At 37.8% G+C, this 24,994-nt stretch overlaps 2 protein-coding genes across 2 annotated transcripts in view; one reads left to right on the top strand and one right to left on the bottom strand.

Moving 5' to 3' along the window:
• cyfip1 (cytoplasmic FMR1 interacting protein 1) overlaps positions 1–24,994 on the bottom strand; it is a 55,807-nt gene that overhangs the window by 11,492 nt on the left and 19,321 nt on the right. Inside the window, exons 12-25 of the mRNA XM_073870314.1 lie at positions 22,163–22,285; positions 19,783–19,908; positions 19,144–19,310; positions 18,373–18,520; positions 17,167–17,320; positions 14,964–15,120; positions 14,727–14,823; positions 14,535–14,611; positions 13,768–13,876; positions 13,552–13,671; positions 13,001–13,200; positions 9,977–10,064; positions 2,978–3,121; positions 474–564 (exon numbers count right to left, since the gene is read on the bottom strand). Of these exons, the coding sequence (XP_073726415.1) occupies positions 474–564; positions 2,978–3,121; positions 9,977–10,064; positions 13,001–13,200; positions 13,552–13,671; positions 13,768–13,876; positions 14,535–14,611; positions 14,727–14,823; positions 14,964–15,120; positions 17,167–17,320; positions 18,373–18,520; positions 19,144–19,310; positions 19,783–19,908; positions 22,163–22,285 (1,801 nt within the window). The remainder of the gene's footprint in view (positions 1–473; positions 565–2,977; positions 3,122–9,976; positions 10,065–13,000; positions 13,201–13,551; positions 13,672–13,767; positions 13,877–14,534; positions 14,612–14,726; positions 14,824–14,963; positions 15,121–17,166; positions 17,321–18,372; positions 18,521–19,143; positions 19,311–19,782; positions 19,909–22,162; positions 22,286–24,994) is intronic.
• Positions 3,690–9,970, top strand: LOC129450395 (fibronectin type III domain-containing protein 9). The gene is made up of 2 exons (XM_055213109.2): positions 3,690–4,009; positions 7,411–9,970. The coding sequence occupies exon 2, from the start codon at positions 7,520–7,522 to the stop codon at positions 8,168–8,170; it is 651 nt and encodes a 216-aa protein (XP_055069084.2). The 5' UTR covers positions 3,690–4,009; positions 7,411–7,519; the 3' UTR covers positions 8,171–9,970.

The following is a 24,994-nucleotide window of genomic DNA, read 5'->3' as shown; positions in this document are numbered from 1 at the left end:
GACTTCCCTGAAGAGACTTGGGTAATACCCTTCCAATCAAAGACTTTAAATTAATACTGATCCTTTACTGTTTTTCTGCCCTCTTTCTTGTCTGCACCCCTTCATTTTGTTTCTCCATCTAAAGCCTGCATAATCAGACAGAGTCATGATTTCACCAAAGAGCTCTGTATGGTCACGCAGACAAAAATAAATAGAGAATGAGAGGGAGAGGCAATTACTAAGCCTTCTGAAGTGGGGTTTGATTAAGTCTTATAAAACACCCACCATCTTCATCTGTACGTCTGCCACGTAAGCTCTGCTTACAGAGCGTGGCGTGTGCCCGAAACGCTGCGCCCTGCCAATCTGCCCAGCAGAACCTTAGGAAAGCTTAATAATTCAGTAGTCATCCACTACTTTGTGATTAAGGAAACACAGGATCAAAGCTGCGCTCGGGTCAGAAAGCTTGTTAAGAGTTGGAGGGGTGTGGTTATCACCTGGCGAGCCGTACTCGTGGCGTGGCAGGCGGCATATCTTGGGCATCACTTCCATCAGGGTCTTCACATACTGAAGGATGGTGCCTTGGAGCTATAACAGAGAAACTTGTTTTAAAAGCATGCATCATGTATATTTCAATGCACATAGTGTATTTATGTAGATTTTATGCAATAAAAAAATTACATTTGCACCATTTTATTAAAGTTAAGACCTGAAAATGTCAAATGGTGTAACCCCAAATTGCACCAAAGAATGACAAATATTAAATATTTCATCCATCTTGATGGCATGGAATATATTTATATATTTTTATTTAAAAAATACTAGTTACACCAAATGACACAGACCGGTTACACCACATTGACATTTTTGCAATTATCCCCCAAATATTCTTTTAAAATAAAATGAAACCAGAAATGTTAAGACATCGGTCATCAAAAAGAGAATGTATGCAAGTAATCTGCAAATTTATTTTGTAATTTTAACCCTTCTACATTTAATTAAACCATACAGACACAAAATAATTAACGTCACACCATTAACCCTTAAATGACATGCTTGCTGATGTGTAAATATTTGCTTTGACTGTGATCTGATTAGACTCTTTATCAACCATTTTGGTCATATTTAGTTTGATTTAAAATTTGTTTAGTGATAGTTGTAAAAATATAATTGTATGAACAAGAAATTAACAACAATCATGCATTATTGCACTTACAAAATGCATTAGTGCATTTACACACCCCATTTATAATCAATAAAGTCTTAGGGGTCATTTAAAGGATTAGTCAATTTTCTAAAAAAAAAAATCCAGATAATTTACTCACCAGCATGTTATCCAAAATAATGATGTCTTTCTTTGTTGTTGTCGAGAACAGGTTATGTTTTTTGGGGAGGGCATTCCAGGATTTTTATCATTTTGATGTACTTTGGTGGAACCCAACACTTACCAGTTTTTTTCGACGGAGTTTCAAAGGAATCTAAATTATCCCAAACGAGCCATAAGGTTCTTATCTAGCGAAACGATTGTCATTTTTGACAAGAAAAAAAAATGCACTTTTAAACCACAACTTCTCGTCTATCTCCGGTCCTGAAAGCGCCAGCGCGACCTCACGTTAATGCGTAGTGCCGTCGAAAGGTCACGTGTTACATATATGAAACGCACATTTGCGGACCATTTTAAATAATAAACTGACACAAAGACATTAATTATTATCATTCCACATACGTCGGAACGGTCCTCTTTCTCCACACTTGTGCACACTGAGGCGTAGTTTCGCGTTCGTCCTCTGTGACCTCTTGACGTGATGACGTATTGCGTAAGGTCACGCTGGCACTTTCAGGTCCAGAGATAGACGAGAAGTTGTGGTTTAAAAGTGCACATTTTTATTTTTCTTGTCAAAAATGACAATCGTTTCGCTAGATAAGACCCTTATGCCTCGTTTGGCATCGTTTAGAGTCCTTTGAAACTCCGTTGAAAAAAACTGTTAAGTGTTGAGTTAAGTGTTAAGTGTTGGGTTCTATTAAAGTCCATTAAAATGAGAAAAAATCCTGGAATGTTTTCCTCAAAACATAATTTCTTCTCGACTGAACAAAGAAAGACATCAACATTTTGGATGACATGGTGGTGAGTAAATTATCTGGATTTTTTTAAAGAAAATTGACTAATCCTTTAAGTAAAGGGGAATTGCGTTTCATTTGTAAATCAAATAAAATACAATTTCAAGCAAGTCAATCCACATAGGACAAAAAATTAAAATACTACAATTAAATACATGTCAGTAATTTTACAAAATTAAAAAAACTTATCACTGAGAATGTTGCCATACATAAATACTCATTATAAAACGGTTAGTTCCAATCCTTGATTCTGATTGGTCAATAGGTGTGCTTTATTCACAATAAAACACTGCTATGACCGCTTCACCCAACTGTCTATTTAATATCACTGCGCCCTTAGCAACACCCTTAGCAACACATAAACATATAATGAGACAAAGTCTGAGAACAGTTTGTTGTTTTTATTTGAGCTTTCATGTTGTTGTTCGCAGTCAGGGACTATTTTTTCTAGTGGAAGGAATGCTTTTATTGATTTAACTTCATGAAAGTTGTACTAATATTTTTTTTACTTTAATATTGTGTGGTAACCGTTTTATAAAAGCAATAAGGTACGAGAGGCTGTGCTGTATCGTGAATAAGTAACGGCTGAAGGGCGTTGTTAGGCACGACGCGAAGCGGAGTGCCTGCAACTCCTTCAGCCGTTACTTATTCACGATACAGCACTTGCTTCGCGTCGTGCCTAACAACGCCCTTCAGCCGTTACTTATTCACGATACAGCACAGCCTCTCGTACCTTATTGCTTACTTAAAACATGGCTTTCCACCCACACGCATGAGAGCCATTAATTAAACCATAGCTCATGTCCATCACCTAGGGTCTTCTCAAACAACCCAGATCTCCATACATAATAAAACATGTTAATTTCTATGTTTGTGCACGTACCAGGCTCTTGACGACCTTTAACAGCTCCTCCATCACCACAGCGATGCCCTGATATCCCAGCAGTCTGCAGATCACCTTGATATGTGGTGGTCCCAGGAAGTGTCGGTAGAGGCCGTATATGCTACTGTATGCCAAATTCAATTGCTGCAATCATTATTGAACAAAAAAGAGTGATGTTTACCAAATATAATGTTTATCATTTTTCTTTTTAGTATGTTATCATCATTACCGTCAGCACTTTTGGTATTTTTCATTTAAAAAGATCCAAAAGTGTTCAAAAGAGTGTAGGTTTGATTACACCTTGTAAAGCACATCTAAGTAGCTTTAGATAAAAGCATCTGCAACATGCTTAAATGTAAATGTATCCATGGCACTTATGGGTTAGGATTAGTCACCTCACCAGCTGAACACGTACAGCATGGCGATAAGTGCCTTTTTAAGCAGGTCTACAGACATTTTTTGCCTTTTGGGTCACTGATTCCATTCTGCATAATGGGTTTATACCGGGTCAAACTAATTATACAGAACTAAAAGCACAGCACTATAATTGGTGCTTTACAAAATTAGCCAAAATGTTAAAAGCAACTAACAATGTGCAGGGGATGTGCAGTCTTTGTGAATGATGATGATGCACACACGTAGGCAGTAGGTGTTGTGGCAGTGACTCAGGTGAGACAGGTCACCGTTTCGAAGAAGCAATTCAGAGCAGACCGTGGGATAAAACAGCCGTGTGCTCCTTTAATTATAGAGAGAGATCGTGGCTGCGTAAGAGATGGAGGGCGAGCTCTCTCTTTGCTGTAATGCTGTTTAAAATTCACTCCCCCTCCCCATGATGCTCTGTCTCTCTCTCTTTCTGCCTCTATGTGCTGTCTGCTAGATGTGTTTTATCGCACAGTGTGGATGTGGAGCTCTTGCAGTGGGAGAATTGAACAATGCCAGACAGAAGAAGCTACAGGTCAGACATTTCGAGCGCTCCAGGGGGTTTACATCTAGTGTTGGCAACGCAACGTGACCCACTTAACATCTCCTAAGGTAAGATCTATCTCCATCACACTACAGTCTCTCAGTTTTTTAAGGACACTCCTCATTTTCAAATTTAAGGTAAATTACCTGCAAATGTGGTGAAAGGGTGGAATTCTGGAAGTCAAAAAATACTGTCATTGTTTAACAATGTGAATTGGAAAAAGGCTGACAGGTGTGTGTGGGTGGTAGAAGTAGAAAAACAGAAAATAAGTCCTGTTTCTGAGTGTTACTGATGCTGCTGGCAGATCACAACGATCATCCAGTTTGGAGATTGATTAATAATTTAAGTTGCAACACATCAGTGCCGGAATTACAGTGTTGTCGGAAATTTGCTGAATAAATGTTACTAAAATAATGCAGGGTAGTTTCCCAATCAATATCCATTGTGTCATGCATTTTCACAGACATTTATAAACTAAGTGAAAGCAGTTTCAGACTATAAATTGATTGGGCTTCGCGTCGGGTCCTGATCACACTGTCGGGGGTTATTTCTCAGATAACAACCGGCTGCCTGTACACATTATCCTGCCTATTACACGGCTATTTAACTAATAAGTAAAGTAAGGGACATTAAATATTGATTTGAAATATTTTATTTCACGAACACATAATTTGGTTTAATCATTTGTAAATATAATGTTTTTAAAAAGACATTTATATGAAATTTTCATGCAATATTAATCTGTACTATACTATACTATCATTCCGGCTTAATAATCAAGGACTTTGCTGCTGTAACATGGCTGTGCCAGGCGTAGTGATTACGAACTTTCGAAAATAGTCCCCAGCTATTGAAAGTTACCAAGGGGACTCTTACCGTTTTGGAAACCATTCAGCTGATCTCCAGGTCCGGCAGCACCACTTTTAGCATAGCCTAGCATAATCCACTGAATCCGACCAGACCATCAGCATCGAGCCAAAAAAACCCCACAGAGTTTCGATATTTTTCCTAATTAAAACTTGACTCTTTTGTAGTTACATCGTGTACCAAGACTGAAGTTGCTATTTTCTAGGCAGATATAAAACTATACTCTCATTCTGGCGCAACAATCAAGGACGTTGCTGCCGCAACATGGCTGCAGCAGGAGTAGTGACATTATGCACTGCCCGAAATAAGTCCCCTTGGTAACTTTCAATAGCCATGGTACGGCAGCAAAGTACTTGATTATTATGCCAGAATGAAAGTAGAGTTCCTTTGGTTATTTTTTAGCTCAATGCCAATGGTCCAACCAGATTCAATGGACCACGCCAAACTAAGCTGGCACAGCCAGACCCGGAGATCAGCCGAATGGACTCCAAAACGGAAAATAATCAAATGTTTAACTCTAGAGGAGCTGGAAATTGAGCATATTTTTGAAAAAAGTGGAGTATCCCTTTAATGGCCAAATACGGCCAGTGAGATTTTTTAGACTAAAAATACGGGAGAAATACAGGAAAGATTTAAACGGGATGATGGCGGGAAAGAATGGCAAAATACGGGAGAATCCCGACAAAAGTGGGAAGGTTGACGGTATGACCGTGTGTTATTAGTTTTCAGCGGTTGCTATCTGGGAATAACAAACCTGAAAATGTTAAAACTGGTCGATCAATAATAATGACCTCAGAAATTCATGTCTAAATTTATGAAGCTGATATCTGAATGCAATGTCAACTGGAAATTTCTTTCCAACTTGCTTAAATAATCCTGCTTTAGATACTTTAATACCTAGGAAAATAGGAGAGGATGCATTTTTATTGCACAGTCATACTTTCAATACCCAAGTGCTTTTCTTCTTTAGATACAGCTGCTTTGTCGAAAACACCATCATAGAGCGAACCAGCTATACTTAAATTTAAAAGAAAATTGAAAATACAATAGTGTGAAGTAGGGGTGGAACAATGCATGTATTCGTTTCAAACCGAATCGGTACGGGGGTCACGGTTCGGTGCATGAATTTAAACGGAGAATACACGGTATGAAAATAAAAAAACTTGCGTGCAAAATAATTAATGTAATGTGGAACTACTGTTAGATACGCGGGTTCTTTATGGACAGCTAACCTGTTGCCCCGCTTTAGCTCTGAAGCTCTGATTGGCGCCGATGCAGCCGAGCTCCGCCTATGTATGCGCTCTATCAGAGCCCGTCTACATTCTCTGGCACTCTGCATTGTTTTGTCACATCGACGCCGGTCCAGTCAGTGAATGAGCAGCCGACAGCGAGTATGGCAAGTGGTGATGTTCCACAAGACGCTCCGACCGCCTCTTTAAGATCGCAAGTTTGGCAAAACTTCAGTTTTTCAGTCAGTTACACTAGTACAGGCGAGAGAGTGGTGGAAAAGACAAGGACTTTGCGTCGGCGTTGTTAGGTATGTGAGTGGAAATACATCTAATCAGGGCTCTCAAGTCTCACGCATTCACCTTGACACACACGCATTTCAGTCAGTTCAAACGCCACACTTTGTATTTCTCACGCTGAGAAGTAGGAGATAAATTGTCCTGCTATATACAACAGGCATACGAAGGGCAGTTCTGTCGAGTTCATCTGCTTTCAGTTTTTTAAGCGTGCTCAACTTTACGCAGCGCCATCAGCGTCAGAGTACCGCGAGAAATCTTGCGGAGGAGGCTGATTTCAAATCGCTCTCGTGTTACTCCGACGTCATCCACTTGTCGTTTCTTGCAGCGCCTTGTGAAGTCGTACACACCTATTAATTCATCCTACAAGCCTATTTTTTTGTTCTTTAGTACATTAATATGAAATAAGGCCAAAATGTAATTTTAAAATGTATTTAGGTAACACTTGTAATACATTTGAACCCATATTTGTATGAAAGATGAGTACAAGATTACTTAAAGAGGTATACATTTTTGAAATACGAGATAGTATGTTAAATGCATTTCAGTTCATATTCATGACATCTGAAAATAACACTGATAAGGACACCTATGTTTTTAAGATTAGCTTAAGTACAAAAAAAAATGCCTTCATTTTTGTTTTGCTTTTCCCTCCATTGTACCGAAAGTGAATCGAACCGTGGCGCCTGAACCGAGGTACAAACCGAACCGGGACTTCAGTGTACCGTTCCACCCTTAGTGTGAAGCTAAAGAGACAAAAGCCATATTGTGCATTAATTGCTTAACCAACCATTGCTATAAAGACTAAATTATATGCTTTAAAAATGAAACAATAGGCTTTCAGTTTGCATAGACTAATGCGAATGGCAAAGCACCTGCAGTTTTTCTAGCATCAATGAACCATCAGAGTCACAAATTAAACCTTATAGACAACATAATTCAGTTCAAAACTACTGATTTGCTAGTCTTTAAAAACATGCTTTTATTCCCAAAGCAAGCCCATTATTCATACATTAAGGCTGCTTTGTGCCGATCTGTGTTTAAACTAATCAAAATAAATCCTGTCTTCATTTTTCCAGATTCCTTAATATTGCTGCATGTCATCCAATAGCATCCATCATCACCAAGCAGTTTACAAATGAGAAGCAAAGGCCTTTAAACGTTAAAGCACTACCACACGAAACCAACATGACTATCTCCATTCAAAACGTCACTGCCACCTCTGCCATCATCAGCTGGCTGCCTTCTCCAGGTTGCGTAGACACGTTCTACAGCGTCATGTATCACCCAAACTGGAACAGTCTTCTGATGGGTTACACTCGCAAGAGCTTCCTGCGTGAGGACAGGGTTCCCGTCAGCCAGACGTCCGCCAGCCTCATCAACCTCAGTCCACAGACTACTTACATCCTCTGTGTCACGTGCCAGTCTGCCAACCCTACTAGAGAGCAGTGCCAGGTCTTCAGTACCCTAGACGAGGGCACGGAGCAAAATGAAGGTGGCAGGGAGTTGGCAATGGGAGTTTGGCTGGCCAGCAGCATCCTCCTCCTGATCATTGCTGTGGCTCTGCTTTGGGGATGTGTTCACACCATATGTCCGGCCAAGAGAGATTTTAAAAGAGGTAAGCAGTCGGGTTCCAACCCTCCTCAACTGGCTTTGACTCCCATGGGTGGAATCATGGGAAGCGATGGACGGAAAAATCTGTACTCTCCGAGCTACAGTGAGGAGGACTATCGTAACGCGACAGTGATTGAGAATCCTTACCGTGTCGAGCAGGGTAACGGGCCGAATCGTGAAACTGGAACATGGTATAATATGCAGACATGTGGTCCCAAGTCCTAATAATTGTGTATGGTAAGAATCATTCATGTACTGACTCCAAAGGGTTTAAACTATTAGAACTTATACAATGAGGACGATTATTGGAACGGAAACCATTTTGAGGAAATTAAACTCTGACAAACCAGATAATTTTGGCTGAAGAGTGTTAAAATGGTTTTATGAAGTCAGATGGAAAGATGACTAGTGAAGAAAATTATCTACAAAATGAGGCTTGCCCAATTATGGTGGCCTCCATATTGAGATCACATGACTGGCCACGTCTTGGATTTCAATAAAAGTCAGCAAAACACAAAAGCATGATATTAAGTAGTGCAACACATTTCATATTCAATGCAAATATTATTACAGATTGTGTATAGTACTGTTCCTGTGTAAATTAATAGTCTGTTTTGTGTTAAATGAGTTGAAAATGTATGTATCTTACAAATAAAAATTTGCATATGTGCCCGGGAAGTTATCTTTAAGAGGCTTTTTGTGAATTAATGTTAATGCAGGAAGTGTAATTGATATCAGTGTGATATTTGTAATGAAGCAGGAAACAGAAGCACCATTGACTTCCATAGTAAGAAAAAATACTGCTACATGATGACGATCACTGGGACGGAAAACATTTTAAGGAAATGAAACTCTGACAGACCAGAAAGTTAAGGCTGAAGAGTGTAAAAATGTTTTTTTTAAAGTCAGATGGAAACATGTCTAATGAAGAAAATGATCTACAAAATGAGGCTTGCCCAATTATGGTGGCCTCCATGTTGAGATCACATGACTGACCACGTCTTTGATTTTTAAGACGACAAATGAAAGTCAGCAAACCGCAAAAGCATGAAATTGAATGGTGCAAAACACGGACACTCCACTTTTTTAAAAAATATTCTCATTTCCAGCTCCCCTAGAGTTAAATATTTGATTTCTACCGCTTTGGAATCTATTCGGCCGATCTCTGGGTCTGGCGGTACCACTTTTGGCAGGGCTTGGCACAATCCATTGAATCTGATTAGCAACAATTAGCATCGCGCAAAAAATAAGAGTTTCGATATTTTTCCTATTTAAAACTTGACTCTTCTGTAGTTAAATCGTGTACTAAGACTAAAAGTTGCGATTTTCTAGGCAGATATGGCTGAGAACTATACTCTCATTCTAGTGTAATAATCAAAGACTTTGTTGCCGTAACATGGTTGCAGGAGGCCCAATGATACTACGCAGCAGCCGAAAATAGTCCCTTTAGTAACTTTCAATAGCAGGGACTATTATCGAAACTCTTTGGTTATTTTTGAGTGCGATGCTAATGGTCTGATCAGATTCAATGGATTGTGCTGAGCTATGCTGGGAGTGGTCCCGGCAGACCCGAAGATCGGCTGAATGAATTCCAAAATGGTAAAAATCTAAATGTTTAACACTACGGGACCTGGAAAATGAGCATATTTTTCAAAAAAGTGGAGTGTCCCTTTAATGCAAATATTATTACCGATTGTTTATTTTAGAGTCCCTGTGTAAATTAATAGACTGTTTTGTGTTAAATGAGTTGAAACCGAAAATAAAAAATGCATTTGCGCCCAGGAAGTGTACTTGATATCAGTGTGATGTTTAGGAACATATTTGTAATGAAGCAGAAAACAGAAGAACCAATGACTTCCATAGTAAGAAAAAAATACTACTATGAAAGTCAACGGTGCTCAAAAACTGTTTGGTTACAAACATTGCTCAAAATATCTTCCTTTGTGTTCAGCTTAAATATTTTTTACAGGTTTGTAACAACAGAATTAAAAATTTTGGGTGAACTATCCCTTTAAATTTACTCATACCCACCTTTGAACCATACAGGTACTGTGGCTGGGCGTTGGGCGGCTTGTCTCTCTGGAACTCTTGTGAAAACGGCAGTATAGTGCGAACAAACCTAAGGTTAAAGACAAAAAAATCTTCAGTCTCTTTTCAGTCATTATATGATTTGACAATAACAATATCAGTTTAATCAGGCAGGGCTCAGCATGTCCACTCTGAACCCATTTACAGGTAACAACACATGAAAATAACTATCTATTAATCACAAAAGTCAACACAGCTTTCAGATGAAGATGATTTTAAGGTAAACGCTACAAATATTTCCTCTGACATGACCAGCTTTTGAGAGTTTGTCGTAACATAGTATGCGAAGGTAATGATGGAGGCATGTGAATAGTGATTGGCATCAATGAGCTATGTGTATCTCTCAATCTTAAAGGAAAACACCCCCTTTATTCAATATTTTACTATGTATTGTTCTTACCTCAACTTAGACAAATTAATCCATACCTATCCTTTTTCAATGTGTGCACTTTTAATCTTTGTACAGCGCCTTGTGAATGTGTTAGCATTTAGCCTAGCCCCATTCATTCCTTAGGATCCAAACAGGGATGAATTTAGAAGCCACCAAACACTTCCATGTTTTCCCTATTTAGAGACTGTTACATGAGTAGTTACACGAGTTAGTATGGTGGCACAAAATAAAACTTTTGTTTGGAGCCATAGGAATGAATGAATGGGGCTAGGCTAATGCTAACACATCCAAGAAGTGCTGTACAAAGATTAAAAGTGCACACATTGAAAAAAATAGGTATGTATTAATTCATCAAGGTTGAGGTAAGAACATAGTAAAATATTGAAAAAACAGTGGTGTTTTCCTTTAAAATCTCCTGAGAATCCTGTAGACAACACCACGGAGTCATTCATGCACACCTCTATTTAGAAATAAGCAAGGACCTTATTTGCATACTGTGTTGAAGCCAACAATGTGTCTAAAATGTGTTTCTAAAAACCGAAAGCTTCAATCACTGCAGCCTCCAGGAGGTCCTCCTACCTGTTGTGAGCTGTATAAAGAGCGTAGCTGAGCTCTGATAGCGTCAGCTCGCTTTGAAACACTATGATTACATTTGTCAGTCGCCAACAGGTCTAACCACCTCGATAAGCAGGAGACCGCCTGTCTCTCTCCTCATTTTCAATGAAATGTGTCAGAATCCTGTGTACAGGATCTTTTTACAGTGCAGACGTCAACAACACGTCAGCAAGCACAGCAAGTTTTTGTTTGGTGCCTATACTGACAGATTATAGTCTTCACATTTTATAGTGCAATTTAAGATATAAAAAATACAATTTATGGTAAAAGGCAAGCTAATATCAGGTTTAGGTGTTGGTTAGAGAGCATTTTCGAAATATCTGTCATCCCGTTTTCAAGCAGATGGAACTTGGTCTTGTATGACTCAAATAGCTTTCTGGGGGTGTTGTCAAATGGGGAGACTTTTCCTAAAGGAACTTTGTTATTGAGCAGATCCGCCAACGTGAAGAACATGCCTTTAGGCTTTTTTATCTGTAGTTCAATCTTTACCCACACTTTCGTTTTGATCAACTAACAGTTAAGTTCTTGAAATACTTCCCAACTCAATCCGACACTTCATCATACTTTCTTTCCATTTCTCACTTGCTCTTAGAAATTTTTCAGCCATCATCTGCTAATGGAAGTGTTATGTTAAAAGAAGTGTGATGTTAAAAAAACAAAAATAGGGGTCAGACTGTACTCTGTGCTCAGAAATATAATTAGGTTTGTGCTTTCTGACAGTGAATGTGCTAAAAACTGAAGTACAAATCAGACAAACACTTTTCAGGAAAACACAATTTATAAAGACTCTCATTTTAAAGGGATGACTGATTTACTGGGCCAGTTAGCAAACTTAGTTTTAAAGGGACAGTTCACTCAAAAATGAAAACAATGTCATTAATGACTCACCCTCATGTCGTTTCAAACTTGTAAGACCTCCGTTCATTTTCAGAACACAGTTTAAGATGTTTTAGATTTAGTCCGAGAGCTTGTTGACCCTTCATTGAAAATCTAGGTACGGTATATTCTCCATGTCCAGAAATGTAATAAAAACATCATCAAAGTAGTCCATGTGACATCAGTGGGTCGGTTAGAATGTGTTGAAGCATCGAAAATACATTTTGGTCCAAAAATAAAAAAAATTATGACTTTATTCAGCATTGTCTTCTCTTCCACGTGTGTTGTGAATCGCATGCGCGAAACTAAAGTCACGTGACTGCAGTGACGTGGCTGACGTGTTATCTGGTGTGCCCCAGCTTTTTTTGTGCGCCCAGGTTTTGTTTACAGTCTAAGGGAAACGCACGCTGTAAAATCACTGAAGAAGAAAAGAAATTCGCAAACATGACTGAGGATAACACGTCATCCGCGTTACTGCAGTCACGTGACTTTAGTCTCGCGCATGCGCTTCACAACAGACACTGAAAAGAATACAATGCTGAATAAAGTTGTAATTTTTGGACCAAAATGTATTTTCGATGCTTCAACACATTCTAACTGACCCACTGATGTCACATGGACTACTTTGATGATGTTTTTATTACCTTTCTGGATATGTACAGTATACGGTACATAGATTTTCAATGAAGGGTCAAGAAGCTCTCGGACTAAATATAAAACATCTTAAACTGTGTTTTGAAGATGAACGGAGGACTTACGAGTTTGGAACGACATAAGGGTGAGTCATTAATGACATTATTTTCATTTTTGGATAAACTATCCCTTTAAGGTATACAGAAGTTTTAAAAGGTCAAGGTTTCAATTAACATCTCAGAAAATGTTGCTTAGTATTTCATGACCCTTTAAGGTTATTGCCCCACCAAAATCTCATATCGGCCCATGCCAAGTCAAGATGTTTGGTCTTTTGACAAATAATCAAATGGATGTTACTCAGATTATACTGAAATATAAATCAAATCTGTTGAAATCTACATGAAAAAAATGATACTTCCTATATAAGTCCCTTCCTGTAGAAACTGTAGTACCTGTTCGTGGAGCCGTTATAGCAGTAGTTGGGTAAGAAGTCATAGTTGAGCTCCCAGAAGACATGCAAAGTGATTCTGCCGTAGGGCGCAGAGACGTTGTGGTTTGCCTCTCTGAACATGGCGTCAAAACTGTCCAGTGTCAAAAATTTACCCAGGAGTTTATGGGTCATTCGGCTTATCTCCAGCAAACCCTCCAACTCCTGAACACACACAGATAAAAAAAATCAGCAGAAAATCACTTATTTTTTAAATACACAATTGTGTTTTTTCCAAGCATCCACACGTCCCACAGTAGTTTGCATGAAAACTGGAACAATTTCACAGTACCGGTATTTTAAAATGCATGTCACAGTTAGACGTGAAATGCCCACAGAAATGCCAGCTTGTACACAAAACAGAGCCAGACTGTAAATTATTTATGTTGTTCTGAATTTCACTTGAGCTCTGAAAAAATGCATCGTTTATTTTTAACTTTAAAATAACTAATTAATAAAAACAGAAAATGCACATCTGCTGTATTTAATGCGATAAGATTTAGAACGATAAGGCACCATGATGGAGGTGAGGTCCTCGCTCTCAAAGCGGCTGATGGCAAGCTCCATGGATTTGTAAAGAGCGGAGGACACTCGCTGGGTGATCAGTCGGTTCAGGTCAATCGAACGACCCAGTAGCTGCAAAGCAGATGGACAAAACAAAATGAATGGACTCGACAGCGTTTATTAAAACGGTATGAAGACAAACGTTTATAGAAGTGTGGGTGTCTTTACCTGGACGTGTCTCTGTTTGAGCAACGTCTCGTAGCGGTTGGATGGAGGCCAGGGGATGTTAGCGCCCTGATTCTTACATTCAGCTCTTAGTCTCTTATCCAGAAGGAGACTACAGAGAAAATCGAGTTAAATTATAAAACAGACGTGGGCCACCAAGTGTGGAAATGAATCAGAATCAGATGATGTTTTTTTAAGAACAATTTAAACATTAAATTTACACTTGAAATTAATTTGTCACATACACAAAAAGGGAAAGTGTGACATTAGAAATATCTGTCCTGCTTAGTGTGCTTGCAAAAGTATACCTTAGTTGTCTATAACATTTCACATCTGTTTAAGTATCTGTTTAGCATTCTTCACATATGCACAAACTCAAAAGTATGCAGTGATGATATTTTTGCACAATTTTCATGCCTTTTGTAGTTTTACTGTATTTTATTTGGCAGATTTTGTCCCTTTCCTTCGGTTTAAATTACTTGTGTAAAGCAGCCTTCCAACAAAGCACATTGTGTGAAAAGAATAGGTTTTATAAAGAAATAAAATCAAATTGAAAACCATGAATGGCAAACTATTACAAGTGACAACAAAAGGATCTAGTTTATTCAATTACTTTTGGTTTGCCGGCTGACAAATGTTTGCAAAAAATAGGAATAGGCATATAGAAATAGTTTTATCTTGGCCTTAACAAATATTTAAGCTTGATGTATGGCACTTTAAAGCATAAAAATGTATTTATAGAAAAAACATTGTGCAGAACTGCTTCCTACCTTCCGGCAAGCACTTTGTAGTAGGCGAAAATCTGATCTGCGAGTTTGTAGACAAACTGGTCAAAGCAGAGATTCACCTGGCACCAAAAAATAAAACGTCAGAAAGCCAAAAACACCATCACGCAAAGCGATATACAGACAAACCAACAAATGTACACAGAGGAAAAGAGATTCAACTTTATTTGGTCTTACCTCAGCCTCAATCTCATCATAAAGGAACTGCTTTTTAAACTTGGTGAGGGCGTAGTGTGCACTGTCATTGTACAGGTCAAGTGAATACAACACATATCTGTGGAGACCAGACAGATTTAATATAGTTTAATTGCAATAATCCAGAAATGACAATATAGCTTGTTAGCTGGAAATGTCACAAAATTTGCCACCCATTTAACACATGCATGAGTGTTTGAAAGTTTGTTTTGTCCTCACTCCATCATAGATGCCTCTTTAATCTCCAGGATGTGGTCGGTGAGGATCCAGGGCACTGACATCTCAATAGGGAATTGGATGCGGCGGCCCATTGTGAGCTCTAGAAAGAACTCACGAAACCAGAGCTGGGACAAATCACAGCACTGCTGCAGTGTCTCTGAAATACAACATGCATGCATTAGATTAACTACCTCTGATCTCATCCAATACATTAACAACAAGTGTCTAGTCCAACTATACAGCTTCAGAAATTACAGTACCATAAACAACAGTTTAGTCTAAGTGTATTCTCATACACAAAAATGCTGTTGATTGGTTTTTTTTTGTTATGCATTACCCAAGCACTTCCTGTGCAGTTTCACTATGTAAACAATGTGTGTACAGTGTAGTTACACATTTTATTTTTCTTTACATGGTCATGACATGAGCTAAGAAAATCAAAAATTCACAGATAAATGTTTTTTTTATTCATAAATTCTTTGTTCATTTTAGCATGTTTATTGTTTTAATAGCTTGATTTTCTAAACAGTGCCCATAATGTACAGGCAGCCGGTTGTTATAGTAGAAATAAGCAGTGGCGGCTCATGACTGCACTTCCGAGGATGCGCTAATTCATAATAAGTGTTGGGATTGTCACGTGTGTGGTTCCCTTTTCCAAAATATGTGCCACGCGTGTGGAGAGATCCTGCGTGCATCACGTGTTTTGTCAAAATAAGTGCCTGCTGGAGACGTGTCAAAACCGTTTATGATAAAAGAGACGCTCGCGTTCCCCAAATACACGCAAGACACTCCCTTAACAGTAAACTCTGATTACGCATGAGACGTGCGAATATCTGGCACATGCGAGCGTCTCCTTTCAAGTTCAAGTTCAAGGCAGCAGGCACTTATTTTGGCATGACACACGATCTCTCAAAGCGCAGAACACATATTTTGAAATGACGAACCACACACATGACAAGCTATATACATGTTGTGACGAACTTCGCATTGTGAGCTTCAAAAAAAGAAGTCACCAGCCGCCACTGGAAATAAGTTATACAAATATTTTTGTATTACACTGAAGGGGCATATTTGACGATAACAACCGGCTGCCTGTACATTATCACGATTATTACATGGCTATTTACCTTGTTAATATGGATATTAAATATTATATATCAATTTGAAATTTTTTAAAGCTCATTTTAACAAATGAGCGAGGAAAACCTGTTTATTTCCAGTTTTAAGATAGACAAGATGTTAAAATGTCAAGGACACGCTATTAGGTTTAATCATTTGTAAATATAATGTGATACATGTTATTAAAAGACATATTTATATTTCATTTTTTGTGTAATATTAACTCATTCCCCGCCAGCCTTTTTTTTTTTTAAAGTTGCCTGGCAGAATTTTTTGTGATTTTCACAAAATGCCTGTCAAGAAAATTTTCTTCTTAAAATATATAAACAAAATAAAATAAAATAAAATAAATGAAAGAAAAGAGCCGTTGCTTTCAAACAAACAATAAAAAAACAAACAAACAAAACGGGAAAATCCTATCTATATTTTTTCTCTGCTTATAAACTTTTAAATATGGGTATTTTTCTTCAAAAATATTTTTTTTAGCAAAAAGCTGAAATAATTGCATTTTTGTGAAGGAGTTTTGTTAGAGATCAGATTCAGAACGAATATATCAAAACATATACTGAGTTTAAAATTAATAAAAAAAAATTGCTTTCATTTTTTTATAAATTGGGTAAGTGCGCATCTAGTGGATAATCATGGTATTACAGATAACCATAAAAACGGATCATGTTTTTATGCAAATGTTTTCTCTTAATTGACGAGATAATTCGTCAATGGCGGGGAAAGAGTTAAACTGTACCAGTCTAAAATGATTTGCTGCATCCAGGTTACCGTGTGTTATTAGTTTTTAGTGGTTGTTATCTGGGAATAACAAACCTGCAAATGTTGTGACTGGCCAATCAGAATCAACTATTTCAAACAGCCATGTAATAAATGTTAATAACGGTACATTGCATTGCCCCATGGACTACTGAAATGAACATGGATAATTTCAAGTGCAGGGAAAAGCAAATTTTATTTTTACCACCTAAGGAAATTATTTGACATTATTTCTGTGATAAATCAAGTCACAGGTGCTGTCCATACAGCTTAACTCAAACTAAACCCAAAACATTTTTGGGCAGTCCATCAGCCTTACCGCTGAAGTTGAGCACGTGAGTGTAGAAGAAGGACTCGCGATGAAACTTCTCGATGTCCAGGATGGTGGGCCCCTCCAGACTGCTGCGCAGAGTTTTCTTAGCACCGCTCTTATCAGCAACCAGAGACTCCAGCATCGTCCTGACCATATACAGCTATGCGGGGGAATAGAAAAAAGAAGCAGATGAAAGGAGAGGAACTCTGAAGAATAAAGAGAGACAAACTTCAGACTGCATTACACATAATAGAATCTGCTTTCAGCCAGCCCTCCACACACAGACCCACATCTCCATTCTGCACATAATCTTGCCACAAGTGGGTGGGTTCCCTGGGGCGATGGGGGCCGACCTACTATGCGTTCTGTTCTGAGTGCATTACAGCGAAGATGGAGGGGACCAGATGGCAAAGCTTTCTGGGAGAAAATTGGTATCACCAAAGAAAAAGTGTCCATAACTTTGAAATTGTATTGTATTTAAACAAAAATGTGAATTATTTTTCATTTATACCTTTGAATATTTGACATACTAAATAGCAAACTGCGAGCTGACAAAGAAACCATCACAACAGATCTAATTGATTTAATGGGGTTCTATGGGGAGTGTGTATTGGTGTTAATAGAAACTATATAATCTACTGGTAATGTTTTGTCTTCTATTGGTATATGTGTGAAGCTTTAGCTCAAAATACCCCACAGATAACTTACTATAACATGCTAAAATTGCGATTTTGTAGGTGTAGGCAAAAATGTGCCATTTTGGGTGTCGTTTTAGATGCAATAACCTATTTTTTCACATGCTTGCAGAGATTGGTTTACCAAAACTAAGTTACAGGGTTGATAGAAGCACTGGGGATCAAATTGTAGCACTTAAACAATGAAAAAGTCAGATTTTCATCATATGTCCCCTTTAAAACACTACATGAAGTAATGTTTTAATGGTTTTACACCTAATGGTATTTGCAGCTGAAACCATTAGCATTTGCATCGCTCTTTTTTTCAGTAGGGATGGCTTGTTTACTAGTTTAATGTGACATGTTGTAGTAGGAGGTAAACACAGGATGTAATAGGATGGTGAGATGTGGCTGTCCTGAAATATGCAATGCTTTCAAAAGAGCTGTGCTGGAGAAGCATTTGCATCAGAGTATGTTTCTGGCCTAAGGGTTTGCACTGTGGCTGCACGACATAATGTAAACAGAGCGCCATATACAGTTGAGTGCTGGACGGTCCTACGGCCCGCCGGGGAACTTTGATATCGAATCCGCCTTTAGGGTCCTTCTCGCCCCGCAGCGCCGGGTCGTTGTGTGGCTCTCTGCCCGTCTCCCAATCACAGATGGTCTTACGGATGGCTTGGAGGACACTGCAAAAATATCACTGTCAGACTGGACTCATCACATCAGCGATATGACAGAAAGATCATTCATTTAAATGAACAGTTCATCTGCCAAAAAATGACTCTCAACCTCATGAATAATCTTCACAAGACATATAAAAGTGTATGTAGTACACAATTCATATGAAGATCTTTATGATACTTTATTGACACCGGCACAATCTTCACTTTTTCTTTCCTTATGCGTTCCAGGTTAGGAACAACATAACATTAAGATAAAGGAAAACACCACTGTTTTCAATATTTTACTATGTTTTTACCTCAGGTTGGACCATTTAATGCATCCCTGTCTTTTTTCAATGCGTGCACTTAATCATTGTACAGCGGGTCGTGAATGTGTTAGCATTTAGCCTAGCCCCATTCATTCCTAAGGATCCAAACAGGGATGCATTTAGAAGCCACCAAACACTTCCATGTTTTTCCTATTTAAAGACGGTTGCATGAGTAGTTACATGAGTAAGTATGGTGGCACAAAATAAAATGTATAGAACTATATTGTATAGCGGAAGAGCACTTAGTTTGCAGCACTTCGACATTTTTAATTTCTGGGGACACTGTTCTTTTAAGATGGTTCGGCTATACAATTGTACCTCTGGACGACATTTTTCTTCTTTTTGATGGCCTGGCGCAGTGGCTCTCTTAGCGTCACTTGAGCAAAGTCCTGCAGGGCTGCGTAGATGGTGTGACGGATGGCGTGGTTAAAGACGCTCTCCATTCGGCCCATCAGAACCTGCAGGCCTTTTATCATGGCAATGACCTGAAGACAAACAAAAACAAGCGTTTTATTATAGTGGTACAGGCACAACTAAATCTGCTGTAAGATTTTTAAAGTCCCTAAAAAATTAAACTACAAATAAAAAGAAAAAATACATTAGCATAAAATATTCATGAACATGTATTACTTCAATTACTGCAATGCACTGATAGCTGAACAAATCAGTCAGCATCCAAACAATTACATACACTGATGAATCACTGAAGTATGATATTTAATAATCAGAATTAGTTAAAAGAAATGCAACAAGCTTTTAAGTAAACCTTTAAAGCTTTGTGTCATGCTGAGAATTCAGGCTTTGATCTCTTTTGGTTTCAAAGCACACACACACACACACACACACACACACACACACACACACACACACACACACACACACAAAGCATATGAATGCTCAGTGACAGTAGAGCAGCCGCGTGCTACACGGCTTTGAACCTGCAGCTGTATTACTGACCTCCACCAGGGCAAATTTCTCCTCGCTGGTGTAGTTGTATCTGGTGGCACGTTCATACTCCTCAGCGTTGTCTGGGCATTCTTTGTTGGAGTATTTGTCTGTGGGGTGCACCAATTTCCATGAATACTGCAAAAGAAAACAATTTTGCTTATTTTTCATATTTATACCTGCAGACAGGGATTAAAGGATTAGTCAATTTTCTTAAAAAAAATCCAGATCATTTACTCACCACCATGTCATCCAAAATGTTTATTTCTTTCTTTGTTCAGTCAAGAAGAAATGATGTTTTTTGAGGAAAACATTCCAGGATATTTCTAATTTTAATGTACTTAAATGGACCCCAACACTTTGTTTTAATGCAGTTTACAATTGCAGTTTCAAAGGACTCTAAACAATCTCAATCGAGGCATAAGGGTCTTATCTAGCAAAACGATTGTCATTTTTGACAAAAAAGCACTTTTAAACCACAACTTCTCATCTATCTCCATTCCTGTGACGCGCCAGTGCAACCTCACGTAATTGCGTAATGCGTTACGTGTTACATATATGAAACGCACATTTGCGGACCAAAATAAACAAAGTGACACAAAGACATTAATTAGTATCATTCCACATACAACAACGTCGGCACGACCCTCTTTCTCCACACTTGTAAACACTGGGGCGTAAGTTCGCATACGTCATCCATGACCTCTTGACGTGATGAGGTTTTGCATGAGGTCGCGCTTTGTTTTTCTTGTCAAAAATGACAATCGTTTCGCTAGACAAGACCCTTATGGCGCGTTTGGGATCGTTTAGAGTCCTTTGAAACCATTAGAGTCCATTAAAATGAGAAAAAAAAAATTTCCTCAAAACATAATTTTTTTTCGACTGAACAAAGAAAGACATCAACATTTTGGATGACATGGCAGTGAGTAAATTATCTGGATTTTTTTTAAGAAAATGGACTTATCCTTTTTAGGTGGTCAACTGACGTCTCAGCCCAGCTACCTGGGTTTGTTTTGGTGATTTTAGAGGGAGTTTTTGGCACTTTTCAGATGGTTAGGCTTGGAGATTAGCATATATTTTATGTTTAGGTTTGAAATAAAAGTTTTTTGAGAAATAAAGCTCTCTTTTGTGAAGTGATGAGCTTTTGCTTAGTTAGTGAGTGCATCAGGCTGGCTTTTCTGCCTGATGAAGTGTGCAGGTCCTCACATATTACAAAGTGCCCGAAAATAGTCCCCTTAGTAACTTTCAATAGCAGGGGACTATTTTTGGGCACTGCATAATATCATTGCGCCTCCTGGAGCCATGTTACGGCAGCAAAGTCCTTGATTATTACGCCAGAATGAGAGTATAGTTCCTAGCCGTATCGGCCTAAAAAATTGCAACTTTGTTAATTTTCCATCGGTCTGAGTACACAATGTAACTACAGAAGAGTCAAGTTTTAAATAGAAAAAATATTGAAACTCTTTGGTTATTTTTTTAGCGTGATGCTAATGGTCTAATTAGATTCAATGGATTATGCTAAGCTATGCTAAACTATACAATAAGTGGTAGCGCCAGACCCGGAGATCAGCTAAGTGGATTCCAAAATGGTAAAAATCAAATGTTTAACTTTATGGGAGCTGGAAAATGAGCATATTTTCCAAAAAAAGTGTCCCTTTAACACAGAGATATCTACTGCTGTGTGAATGTATATACGTACATTATTTAATGTGATGTTATAACCTTTTCTATGTTAAGATAGGATTGTGGTCTTAATTATGTGATGTGTTGTTAATTATGTATTTACTCATTTTGATCAGTCAATGATGTTTCTTCATTGTATTTGGTCATGTGAACATTTTAATACAACAGAGTTTGAAAAATGTGTTGATGCCTGATGAAGATCATACGATCGAAAAGTTGCAAATAAAGAGATTTTGATTCATTTTTGCAAGAAGATAGTTTGCCAGATGTTCTGAGTTTGTGTCTATATTTGGACTTCATTGTCTTCTCCTACACACCTACCAATTACCTACAGGTGTGCGACATTGCCTTGTAATTTATGCATTCCCTTTTGTGAAATATCAGTCCATCGGAGACCAAAATTTTGACATTTTTCAGTGATATTGGGGGGCTTTATCTATACTATACTGGAAGGCAACAGGACATCAGTGGGAGGATTAGAGTACATCACAGACTGGATTCAAACCTGCTAAACCCACATATGGCCCAAGTCTTAGCATGTTCATCTGCAACAGGTTGAATTTCACAGTTCTAATACAGACTGGACCAACTTCCAACTAGTTTGGGGCACGTACAGTCAATTTAAGTGCTACGGATCAGATTTTTGAAAACTCTCTGTCGCTGGTGGCAAAATACCGTATATTAATCTGGGTGTGACAGCCACACTTACCACTTCCATGACTTGTGCGCTCCACTGAGAAAGTAGCTGCAGGCCTTGCAGAGCCAGATCAAACAACTTCCTGTATTCGGAGTCTGTCTTCTGGGCCTCTTGCCGCCCTGAACCTGTCACCACCTGAGAAAACCAAGAAATGATGAAAGTTAGACGGTTTAAATCCTAAATAATATAGCAACTAATACAGAAACCATTTGAAAAGAAAATTGATAAGGCAGTGAAATGTCTTCAAGCATGTTAATTGACTTGGGGAAGGCAAAAAAAAAAAAAGAAAATTACAAAAAATCATTATAATGAAAACAAAAATATTCATTATTAATTAAATACAAAAAACTTTTTTTTTATGATTCTAACACTGTATTAGGGTCAACAGGGTATCTGTATAGGTAGTCTTCCTATAATAAAGTTAAAGCCACAATATGTAAGATTTTCACCACTAGAGGTCGCTATTACACAATAATAATATTAACAAAGGTGAAGCTTAAAGGGATAGTTCACCAAAAAATGAAAATTCTGTCATCATTTACTCACTCTCATGTTGTTACAAACCCGTATAAATGTCTACGTTCTGATGAACACGAAGGAAGATATTTTGAGAAATGTTTGTAACCAAACGTGGACACCATTTACTTCCATGGTATTCTTTTTCCTACTATGGAAGTCAATGGGGTCCACAAACAGTTTGGTTACAAACATTGCTCAAAATATCTTCCTTCGTATTCATCAGAACAAAGAAATTTATACGGGTTTGTAACAACATGAGAGTGAGTAAATGAAGACAGAATTTTCATTTTTGGGTGAACTCTCTCTTTAATGACATCATTAAGGAGAGATGAACGATGGAAGATGTTGTTTCATCATCCAGAGACCTATGAAATTCACTAAGCATGTTTACAGATAAATTATGTAATAAATTCATGTTTTTTACCTGTACGTTTGATAAGACTATTACTTTGTAATTTCTCACACAGAATATTATTATTAGGACTGGGCATAGATTAATCTTTATTAATCTCATACAAAATAAAAGTATTTTTTGCATAACATTTAAGTTTGTGCTGTGTGTAATTATTATGTATATATAAATACACACACATTCATGTATGTATTTAAGAAACATTTACATGCTATATATATATATATATTTTTTTTTTATATATTCTATATTATATATATAAATAAAAAAACGATATATAAATCAAACATTTCTTAAATGTATATATATGTATGTATGTGTGGTTAAATATAAATAATATTTACACACAGCACAAACTCCTATATTATGCAAAAAATTACTTTTATTTTGTATGAGATTAATCTAGATTAATCTATGCCCAGTCCTAATATATATACATATAGATTATAAAATAAAAATTTTAGATCAGGAAAAGTTTGATTTCAATCATCATTGATTTCATATTAACAGCTTCGGCATGGCCTAACTTGCCGTAGGATGACTTATGTAAAAAAAAGTCAATTTTGGCTTTAGCTGAGTAACATAATTTTGGGGTTGATTGCATGAGGATCATCATAGTTGGGGGTGCTTGCTTTCAAATAGCCTCGCTTTAGATCACTGCTATAGATGATTTCCTCCTATAGATACAGAAGCTGTATTTTCAAATGAATAAACAGGAAACGTCCCACAGATGTGCTTCTGATGCACAAGAACTTTCAAAATCTATGACACCTACTGAACGAAAAGTTTCCACCCCCTCTTCTCCCCATAAGACAGCTGCCATCGCAAACAACAGGCATGAGATATCATCCACATCATGATACCTTCTCATCTGCCTGTGTTACTGTCACATGTTTCAATTCCAGGACGACCACCTCCCCTCACATTTCCATATTCATCACTGTGAATTCTGACCACAGGAGTTTCTGATCGACCGCAAGCTCAAAGTTGCTGAGATTGAGCTGTGAAACCAATCGGCTGTGAAAAAAGGGAATCTTCTATGAAGCGAGAGCTGTTTGCCCACCCACAGTTAATGAATATTCCTGCACGTATTGATGTTTTTACATGAGCGAAAATGAGTTTAGAAATAGTGGTACTGGCACAGCAGCATCAGATTCTCATTAAGCTGTATGATTCTGACTATAAGAGAAGAGATTTAGTTTCATAGCTTCTAATACGAAGGATCATTAACTTTACAGGAAAATATCAGCCAAAGAGATATTGGAAGTATTTTATTGACAACGGTGGAAATAGAGCGCTCAATGCATATTAAAAAGACAAAAACAAACGCTTCGGTCACGCAGGAACTTCCTCGTTGCTCTGCTTTTTTGGTAGACATTTATTCGAAAATGTTAATTTCATTTTGTAATAAAAATTATTAAAGGATAATTACGGTATTTAACACTCCGAGTCTCATTTCTGGTTTGTTTTGGATGAACTACAGTGATGGACACTGAAATTATGACAATGGGTAGTGTCTTGACTTTTTGATTCGTTTAGAAGCGTCTCTTGACTGCTTCAGAATGGAAGTCAAGGGCCATGCACAAACATGTCATTAAAACAACACTTAACGTTCATTTTCAAAACTGTGCTACTCACCGAGTGATACAAGATAACCCTGTGTTATCTTGTATCTACCCTGCATAAAGCAATGTTTCACACTAAAGGGACTTAAGGCAGGATTATGACCCCACACAGCAGGGTTTTATGTTTCAGTTCAAGTCTGGCTTCAATCCAACCCTAACAAATGGATAAATAATTGAGTAAATGTGATGCTAAAAGGGCCATTCGGTTTTGCCAGTCATTGAATCACAGGACAAATGACCAAAATCCTTAATCAGCAAACCTAGTTAGAGCAATTCATTTGGCATATT

The sequence above is a fragment of the Misgurnus anguillicaudatus genome, chromosome 8, assembly GCF_027580225.2.
Source record: "Misgurnus anguillicaudatus chromosome 8, ASM2758022v2, whole genome shotgun sequence".
In the NCBI taxonomy this organism is placed as follows: Eukaryota; Metazoa; Chordata; class Actinopteri; order Cypriniformes; family Cobitidae; genus Misgurnus; species Misgurnus anguillicaudatus.
Note: the sequence above shows the minus strand (reverse complement) of the source record. Positions and strands in the feature narration are given on the sequence as shown.

What these genes read in the sequence shown, in the direction of transcription:
- LOC129450395 (XM_055213109.2), top strand. Translation starts at nt 7,520, where the DNA reads ATGACTATCTCCATTCAAAACGTCACTGCCACCTCTGCCATCATCAGC.